This window comes from Balaenoptera physalus (genome assembly GCF_965194825.1).
Source record: "Balaenoptera physalus genome assembly, chromosome: 21".
Classification (NCBI taxonomy): Eukaryota; Metazoa; Chordata; class Mammalia; order Artiodactyla; family Balaenopteridae; genus Balaenoptera; species Balaenoptera physalus.
In genome coordinates, this window is record NC_138902.1 from 13,849,753 (window position 1) to 13,860,650 (window position 10,898).

Genomic DNA, 10,898 nt, shown 5'->3' on the forward strand with positions numbered 1-10,898 from the left:
TATACTGGTTTTCAGTATACTGAGGGCCTCCCCTTGGCAGGGCAGCACAAAGTAGCAAATGTTCCAACAAAAAACACAATCTTACTGACCCTGAGAACTCTTTAGAGGAAAGAATCACAAGCTCTCCAATGTATCATGGAATATTACCTCTATATGATTTAAAATATTAGATATATGAATAAAAGAAAAATATGGCCCATAGTCAAAAGAAAAACCAGAAAGAAACTGACTTCAAAATAACACTGGATTTTGGAATTAGTAAATAAATGGATTTAAAACAGATATTAAAAACATGATGAAGAACATAAAGGAAATTTTGGGCATAATACGGGAAGCAATTAGGAAATTCAGCAGAGAAATGAAATGTTACAAACATGTCAACTCTAAATTCTAGAACAAAGAAATACATTTAAAATGAAATATACTGGATATGTTTTACTGACACTGCAGATGGCAAAAAAAAAACCCAGCAAAAACAAAAAACAAAAAACAAAAACCCTAGAATACAGATCTATAGAAACCATCGAATCTGAAAGAAACCTGAGAGAAAACAAGCTTTAAAAATGGAATATGGCTGCAGCAACCTGTGGGACAATGTTATCTAAAATACGTTTAATTGGAGGTCCAGAAAAATGGAAAGAGAAAATAGGTATAAAAGTATTTGAAAAAATCATGGCCAAAATTTCCCCAAATTTAGTGAGAAACCACATTTATAGATTGAGACAGTGAATAAACAAATGGGCAATGGCCACACCACATATAAAAATAGAACTCTGACCTGCAGGAAACCAACCTCTTTACTGACAATAAATAGCTGACTTTGTGGGAAGTCATGCTGCTATCTCCAGTAACAATCCAGGAAGCTAACGAATTACTTATATAGCAATCAGTCCCAATAACAAGGACTTGATTAAAAACTATCAGCTTGTTCTTCTCTGGTGACGCAGTGGTTGAGAATCTGCCTGCCAATGCAGGGGACACCCGTTCAATCCCTGGTCCAGGACGATCCCACATGCCCAGAGCAACTAAGCCCATGTGCTACAACTCCTGAGCCTGCGCTCTAGAGCCCGCGAGCCACAACTACTGAGCCTGCGAGCCACAGCTACTGAAGCCCGTGCGCCTAGAGCCCGTGCTCCACAGCAAGAGAAGCCACCTCAATGAGAAGCCCGTGCACTGCAACGAAGAGTAACCCCAGCTCAACACAACTAGAGGAAGCCCACGCACAGCAACAAAGGCCCAGCACAGCCAAAAATAAATAAATAAAATAAAATTTTAAATTTAAAATAAATAAATATATAAAAAATAAAATAAAAACTTTCAGCTTCCCTAATTTTTGTCCCTGCTTCCACCTTAGAACCAAGGAGAGAAAAGCCAAATAAACACTCCAATCACGTAGTTAACCCATCTACAGCAGCCCCCACCAACAACCTTCAATCAGAGCACACCTGAGGTCTTCCCTTCCTTCCACTATAAAGCTTTCCTACTCTTCTGCCTGCCTTTGAGTATCTGCCAAAATGCAAGTGACAGTGGATGACTTCCTTGCTATGAATAAGTAACCTTTGTTTATTCTCATTTGCTTGGTTTTTATTTATTTCCACAAGACCTAAGGAACCAATCATATAATAAACTGCTGAAAACCAAAAATGAAGAGGACATCTTGAAATAAACCAGAGAAAAGTAACACATAACATTCATAGGAGTAGTGATGTAAATAATGGTACTTCTTTACATATATATACACACACACACACACACACACATATGTAAGGAGGCAGGACACAATGAACAAAAAAAAAATGCTGAGAAAGAAAAAAAACCCTGGCACTTAGAATTATATATTAAGCAAAATTATTCTTCAAAAATAAAGATATGGAGAGTTAACTTTTGGTATGACATCATGAGGAACTCTATAGATCTGATCCCTAGTGAAACTGATGAAAATAAGTAAATGACAATTTAAATCCCCCCAGAAGTGGACATAAGGACAAATAGTCCTAAGAGAAAATAAATAAATAGCCATACAAGAAAATATGAAAAATTCAGTAAGAAAAATGAGAAACAAATTCAAACTAAAGACATTTCCATATAAATGAAAACTTTGAGAATTTGTTGTTAATTGCCCTGCCTTACAAGTAATACTTAAGGAAATTCTTCAGGTTGAAAGCAAGCGATCTCAGATATGATTCAAATCCACATAAACATCCAAAGAGAGCTCATACAGGTTATTATGTAATTAAAAAACATAATATAAATGCGTATTTCCCCCTTTTTTCTCTTAAATAATTTAAAAATCAATTGAGTAAAATAATATGAATAGGGCCTATTATTGGGGCCAGGAAATATATTTGCCAATAACAGCATATAGGAGGTGAGTGGAAACAAAGAGGTACTGGGTTAAGGAAATGACTGCAGATAGTAAAGTAATTATAACAATGTACTGTTGGGTTTGTAACATTAATAGATGTAATATGTACAACAATAATACCATAAATGTGAGGGAAGTAGAGTTTTATAGGAGCAATGTTTCTATATATCACTGGAATTAAGGTAATATAAATCTAAATCTGCATCAGATAAGTTAAAATGTGTAAGGTAAGCCCTAGGGAAATCACTAAAAATATGACTCAAAAATATTGAAAAATCATTAAGGAAATTTAAATTCTTCAGTAGAATATATCCAACTAACAGGGAAAAAAAACACTAAAAAGAGAAAAAAGAGGAACAAAAGCACATGAGACACATAAAAACAAAAAGTAAAAAGCAGATGCAAATATAACTATATCAATAATAGCATTAAATGTGATTGAATTAAAAAATCCAATAAAAGGCAGATTGTCAGACAAGGTGAAAAGACAACTATAAACTGTTGAAAGACAACATGCTTTAAGTTCAAAGACACAGACAGACTCAAATTAAAGGAATGAAAAAAGATTATCATGTAAATAGCAACCAGGAGCAAACTGGACTGACTATATTTATATCAGACAAAGTAGACTTTAAAAGAAAAAATTGTTACTAGAAATAAAGAGCAGTATTTTATACTAATAAAAGGTATAATGCATCAGGAAGATATAACACTTGTAAACATAGGTACCAAATACAGCACCATAGTGCATAAAAAAATAGGTAGACATGAAGGGAGAAATAGAGAACTCAACACATAGTTGAAGATTTCTTTTCTTCTTCTCTGCCACTTTCAACGATCGATGGAACAACTAGGCAGAAGATCAGCAAGGAAATATAAGACTTGAAAAAAAAATCATAAACTAAGTAAACCTAGCAAACATCTGTAATATGCTCCACCAAAGAACAACAAGATATGCATTCTTCTTAATGTGTACACAAAATATTTTCCAGGATAGACCATACGCTAATCCATTAAAAAAGCCTCAGTTTAAAAGTATAGAACTAATAAAAGTATGTTTTCTGATAATAAAGACTTTTTTTAGAAATAATTAACAGAAAACATTTGGAGAAACTCACAGACATGTGGAAATTAAATATCATATCCCTAAATAACCTATGGATTAAATAATAAATCAAATATGAAACCAGAAGATATTTAAGGAAAATGAAAATGAAGACACACCATACTAAAATGTATGGGATGCAGCTAAAGTAGTGTTTTTGATAAATTTATATATATAAAAGCATGTATTAATAAAGAAGAAAGATCTCAAAGTAATATCCTATCCAACCACCTATAACACAGGAAAAAGAAGAACATATTAAACCTAAATTAAGCAGAAGAAAAGGAATAATAAAGATTAGAGTGAAATTAATAAGAACAGATAATAGAACAAATCAATGAAACCAGAAGCTGGCTCTGCGAAAAGATAAACAAAATTGACAAATCTTTATTTAGCTAGGTTGACTATGAAAAGAAAGGAATCAAATTACTAAAATCAGAAATAAAAGTGGGATATTACTACCATCCTTATAGAAGGATTATTAAGGGAATGCTAAGAATAATTGTATGGCAACATTAGATGATGTAGGTAAATGGATTAAATTCCCTGAAAAAACAAAAACTACGTTCCCTGTCCATGGTGCTTCTTCTAGCACCAGAACTTGTGGACTCACAGAATGCCTTATCCACTGCCGTGGCTTCTGCACAGTGTTGTGTCTGATACAGAAACTTATTTCTCAGCAAATTAAGGGCAGCAACTGGTTTATGTACATGTCTTACCATATACTCTGTCATCTGGAAGCAGCTGGCCTAACTGAAAGGTAGACCAGGTTACTGAATACTCATTTACCATAGTAGTTGGGAGACATTACTCTGAAAGGCTGGGGTTATGTTTGAATCAAAATCATTATAGGGCATGGTTTTCTGAGAACCACAATACATAGGTCCAGGAAGTAAGGTGTTGAAATGGGAGTGTCTCTTCCCACCATTATACCTAATAACCATTTTGTAGCATTTTGCTTTCTGTCCCAGTAACTTTTAGCTTCTAGCCCCCGGTGGGGAATTTGTTCACCTGGGGACACAATAAAAATTCCACTAACTTGGAAGATGAAACTTCCAACTGGATATTTCGAGCTCCTTTTGCCACTGCACAAACAGGCTAACCCAGTGACTGGAGTGACTGATTCTGAACACAATAGGGAAATTTGTTGCTTAAAGAAGTGCTGTGTCTTGAACCCACCTGAGTATAATAGCAACCAAAATAAAATATGTTTAAGGATGCAAACCCTTTGGGAGTGAAGATTTGTGCTATTCTGCTAGGTGAATATCCATAACAAGCTTAGGTTCTGGTTGAGAGCAATGGAAATGGGGAGCAGGTAGTGGGAAAAAGAAGTCATACATGGCAATCATGACTTATTACAGAAATGAAGACTAGAGTAGCTTTACATATTTTTCTCTTGGCTTGTCACATGCATATGTATCTTTATTTGTATGCGCTAACCATTTTCTTCTTTTTCCCTCTTCCTGTTATTAGTTTGCATGCAAGTGGTTGGAGGTTAACTTTACAAGTTAATTTAACCTCATGTTAATATAGTATTCAGTTGGATTGTGAATAAATTTGTGGAGAACTTAATATAGCTAGCAATGGACACAGTGACTTGTGACTGTGTGTGTCATCATTTTGAGGGAAGAATGAGAATTTCTTTACTTGGGAAAAGGTTGGCTGAATCTTGCTAAATAGAAATGTAGGGTGATTTTGTTGTTTTTCCAGAGTTCAAATGTGTATAAAAGAGTGCATACAGACACTAAGTAGTCAAAGTTGTAGGCTCTGTCAATTATTGATGTATTGCTACTCAGCTTCAAATTAACCTTTTGCCTGCTTTGTGCAAATGAATATGAGCCTCTTAATTATTTTTTCCTTTGCCAGGTGGCACTGAAGCTTTGCTAGTAAAGGGTACTGGAGAGCATGGGAAGAGAGCTTTGCTATTTGGTTCCAGTGTGCTAGCTTGGTAGGTTCCTGCAGAGGGTACAGCTTTTTGCAAAGCCAGGATCCCTCATTGCTTGGAGATTCTCTAGTACCCAGATCCTTCGGTGCATGGTGGTCTCTAGCACCCATCAGACAGTAGTATCCTCCCATCATCTAGGCCCCTCTCCTTCCGTAGCAAAGTGACTTTGGTGAGACATCTTATGAACAGCTTTCCTGGCTACCCAAAGGACAGATTTCCAGAGGGTTCTCAAGAGAAATTTTACAGCAAGATCTCTTGGTACAGCACCACAGTGACTTGTCCTATTTGAAGATCCATGGTCGTGCCACTTTTAACAATCTCAACTCTGGGGCAAAGAAACTATCTTCTTTATCCCAGTCCTAGGGTTGCTGGCTGCTTCTTGTATCTGATATTCCTATGACCTTTAGAGTTCTCTTTACTTCTTATTTTTTTACTCTAATCCTTGTTACAATGAATAATTCTTTACATTAAACCTTCCATGTGTAAATTACTGCGTGGTATCTGTAGACATAGACTAAAACAGTATCTTATATTTTTAAAATAGTTCATTGACTTATCATATTTGTACTTTTTCACTGTGGTCCCATATACAGGTTCATCTGTATAAATCATACTTTATACAATCAAGGTAAAATACCTCTGCCTTTCCACCACATTTCATCCACTTCCTTCCAAATGTGGTTTGTATTATCCAGATTGATAATGTATTTAATTCTTCAGAACCATCAGTAAATTATATCAACCTTATACATAAGTTGATTGGAAAAGTTGGAAATTAATAAATAAATCATTTTTAGGTCAGCATAGGATAAAACTTTGAGATGGAGGAATCAAAAGTTTATTATTATTATTATTATTATATAATTTCTTTCTCCAGTTTTTTTCTTATTTTTATCATTGTCATTTTTTGCACTATTTTCCTTTATTATATCTTGTTCATTCTTCTATTAGCACTCAAAAAAGAATGTGTATGAACTCAGCAACAGTAAGAATGTTGCTGCTGTGTGTGGTCACCTACAAATGTTGATGAGATCAAGTTGATAGTTCTCCTCAAGGCATCAACATATTTGCTGAGTTTCTTTCTACTTCATCTATCAATTATTGAGAGAGAAATGTTTAAATCTTCAATAATAATAATTTACCTATTTCTTTTTTCATTTCTGTCAATTTCTGCCTCTTATAATTTGAAGTCTATTTTTATGTGCATACACATTTTGGATTGTTATGCCATCTGGTAATTTTACTTTTTAACCATTATGAGTATCTCTCTGTCCTGGAGAGATCATAAAGTAAACTGCAGATACTAGGAACAAACTCTTTCTGTGTCTAACTGGTTGCTTTGTTTTCGTGGAGATACATCTTTAGTTAGCAAGATAACATAACTTTTACGGATGAAAATCATTTGTGGAATTTATGAAAAATAGATTTATATGCTTCTAACCTAATTTAATAAACTTTCCTGGTTTTTCCTACACTGAAGATAGGCTTGCAGCTTTGGCAAACATAATTTACCCACATGGCATTTGAGGCCATAACTTATTACATCCAGGTTATAAATAAAACATCTTTGCTTTTTCTTTTGAGTTATACATCTGTCTCTCATGATTACCTCCTGGGAGGTAGGAAGTAGAGTTAGGTGTTAGGTATGGCAGAATTACATAAAATGCAGGTGCGGGATATTGCGGCCCTGTGCATCTCGTTGTCTCATTGTTTTAACTCTGTTTCTCTCCCTCTCTTTTTCACCACACTCACACACAAAAAATGCCACACACACACATGTATTGTGTGTGTATACATAAGTATGTCTATAATATTATATATATATATATATGCACGTGTGTATATATCATAAAACTTTTTGACAGTATGCATTATTTATATATTTGTATAGAGAACTCCATAGATGATTTAGGCAAAAGTTAAAGAACTCACCATACCTATTATTTCTCCTGTTAAGAGCTTAGTCTCTCTAAAAATGCTTTAATTTCAAAGTAGTGGTTAATTCGCTACGTAGAAATCAGGAATGCAAATTAAAAAAAATACAGGAATTGGTAAGGCAGGGCAAATGTAAAAAGCAAAATAGCATTTCAGACATGGGTATTCCTTGAAATTCTATGCACACTTCTCTATTATATTTACAACAAATGGCAAACTTTATTAAATGAAGCTCCAAGTATTCCAAATAGATGAAAATTTAATATATTCATATAATATATGCACATTTAATAAATGTGCATGAAATTTATATGTGTATTTATTTGATCCCTGAACATACTTCAGACAAGTCTTTGAATTTTCCTTTTCTTCCTAGATTTAGCTTTCTTGATTTAAGTCATGTTTTTTCATTTTAAGTATTTCACTCCATATTCAACCCTTTTGGCCCAGGTACATAAACACATACGTGTGCCTCATCATGAAATAATAGCTTAAATGCATCACTACCATTTGTGGTTTGGTTAATCATCTGTGTCACAAAGCTAATTCAAGACACATCATCAAAAGGAAATGGTTACATTCATGCCAAAACAAAACAAAACATAACTCCAGCCTGTTATACTCTAGCGACATGTGGACCCTAAGTAAAACAGTCACAGAAACTCATATAACAAAGGTAAAACAGGCAATAAAAATCATACCTGAAACTGTTGTTCAAGAGGTTTCTTACTTCCTGTGCCATTATAACCATAAACCCTAAAATTATGAGGTAAGAAAGCTCTGTAAAATAAAGATAAAAAGTATTTAATGGAAAATTTGTTTCCTAGATTTTATTTTGAAAAGGTATTTCTTTTATTATACTTATTATAGATAGGTAGGGAGAGGAGAGAGAGTGCACGAGGGAGAGATTATCTGAGTACATGGATTTAGTTTTAATTTTGCTCAAAAAATTCTAGTCTTCAGACCTCTCCTCACTCACCTTACTGTCACACTGTCTTCCTTCCTGTTTTTTAAACACAACAGGCAAACTTTTGTCTCAGGGTATTTGCACTAGCTGTTGCCCCTTCCTGGGATGTTCTTCAACATGGCTCATTGTCTCATCTACTTCAAGTCTTTGCTTATATATCCACGTCTCACTGAGGCTTCTCTTGACAAGTTTATAAAAATTTGCAACTTTCTCAATTATTAAAGCATAGGATTTCCAAATGACACTTTTTAGTTTGCTCTATATTTTTGCTTAAACATTTATCACTTTCTAACATTCTTCCTAATCCATTATTTATCATACCATTATTAGTCTCATCTGATAACAATATAAAATTCATATCCATTTTGTTTACTAATGCATCTCAAGCTCTTAGAAGAATATCTGGAAAATAGCAAATGGTCAATAAGTATTGAACTAATATGAAATGAATTCAACAGATCAGGTGGAGATCTCACATTAAAATACATTGTAATATGGGAAGAATATGCTTAAAAGGCTCTATAAAGAGAAAGTGTGGGTGTAGGTATCTCATTTTCATTTTTCCAATTAGTATAGTATAAAGATTTGTGACAGCCATGGCAGTCTGGATTTGTGAAAGCAAAAGGTCAAAGAGCCAAACCGCTGACAAATAGAGCAAAACTTTTTGTATTCTTGTAACAAAAAAAGAAAATAACCCACAGTGGGGTGGAGCTCCAGGGAACACACAGATTCTGGGTTGAAAGTCCTATAAAGAGACTTAGCTAGTGATATACAGGCACTGTTTTTTGGCAAAGAAAGAAGTCAAATGTCCATGCTTGGCCCAGGGAGAAAGCTATTATTGGGGAACCCAGAAACAAGCAGAACTTTTGGTGGCTGTGCAGTCCTGGAATAAAAATATGAATATTTAAGTTGCATCAGATTCATAGCTTCTTTCCCTGTAAAATCATTTGCCAAATTTTGAAGTTGCACAGAGAAGCCAAGGAGCTAAACTTAACAATCTCTGAAAATAAGAGCAAATTTTTTTCAAAATTGATGATACAGACTCAGTAAGTCCTATTTTATTTGAGCATGTTAAAAGCAAAGAAAAATCACCCCTAAATATAGTTTTAAAGACTGATGAAAACCTAAATAAAACCTTCGAAGTATCAAGAAGAAAACGAAGATGTTCCCTTCAAAGAACAGCAATAAGACTGATAGCTTAAGTTGTCAATAGAAACGAGGAAAGCCAGAAGACAACGGAATAATACTTTTAAAGGACAAAAGTCATTTTTAAAAGGTCATCCTAGAATTTATTCCAGCAAAAAAGTTCTTAAGAGTAAGGTTAATATTTAACATTGAATACAAATTAATCAAAAACAAGCAGGCCTACAATAGAAATATAGAGAATTCCTGAGACATATAGAAATTAACTGCAGATAGAAACAAATGCAGGAAAAAATGAAGAGCAACAGAATGGGTAAATTTATGCTTAATTAAACGGGATATTGACTATACAAAAAATAATAGTCATATCTCATTGGGGTTTAAAAGCATACAGGAAAAATAATGAAAAGGTAGAAGGTAAGTGAAATTAAAAGGTTTGAAGATCTAACAATGTATGATAACTGGCAAAATAATAATGTATATTAGATTTAACAATAAGGGATTAATATGATAATCTAGAGAAAATACTAAAAGAATAGTACAAAGTTGTATAACAAAGAATTTAATTGAGGGAAAATGGTATAATATAAAATAATAGATTCATTAAAATGCAGACTATGAACGAAAAAGAATATAAAATAAAAGGTACAAAGAGAAAAGGTGACTTCAGACATTATATGGAAAATTAAAGGATCAAGAAAAACAAGGACATCTTAAAATTGTTGAACAAGGCTGGGTAACAAGACCTAGTACAGTATTTAATATAGTGTGATATCTCTTCAGATAAATAGGCTCGGGAGTAAACATATAAAATAAGAGAAAATAGTCCAGAAAGATATCCCACTCATAAACAGTCATTTGATTTATTACAAACATTTCATTACAGTGCAATGAGGAAAGTATTTTTTTTTCCAATAGCATGTGTTGGATCCACTGGATGCTAATATGAGAAAATATTTGAATCTTGATCCCCATGCTCATGAAACACACAAACATCAATTCTGGATGAACCCTAGAGTTGAATATGAAAGTGAAAACAATAAAAGCTATTAGAAAAAAATGGCAGCTTGGATTCATGACTGTATGAAGACAATGATTTTTTTTTAAATATGAAAAGAGGGAGGGGGAAGGGTAAGCTGTGACAAAGTGAGAGAGTGGCATGGACATATATACACTACCAAACGTAAAATAGATAGCTAGTGGGAAGCAGCTGCATAGCACAGGGAGATCAGCTCGGTGCTTTGTGACCACCTAGAGGGGTGGGATAGGGAGGGTGGGAGGGAGGGAGATGCAAGAGGAAAGAGATATGGGAACATACGTATATGTATAACTGATTCACTTTGTTATAAAGCTGAAACAAACACACCATTGTAAAGCAATTATACTCCAATAAAGATGTTAAAAAATAAATTAATTAATTAAATAAAATATGAAAAGA

At 33.9% G+C, this 10,898-nt stretch overlaps 1 protein-coding gene across 1 annotated transcript in view; it reads right to left on the minus strand.

The window, feature by feature from the left end:
• Positions 1-10,898, minus strand: part of ADAM2 (ADAM metallopeptidase domain 2) — a 99,916-nt gene that overhangs the window by 82,750 nt on the left and 6,268 nt on the right. The window contains exon 2 of the mRNA XM_082444200.1: positions 8,052-8,130. Within this exon, the coding sequence (XP_082300326.1) occupies positions 8,052-8,130 (79 nt within the window). The remainder of the gene's footprint in view (positions 1-8,051; positions 8,131-10,898) is intronic.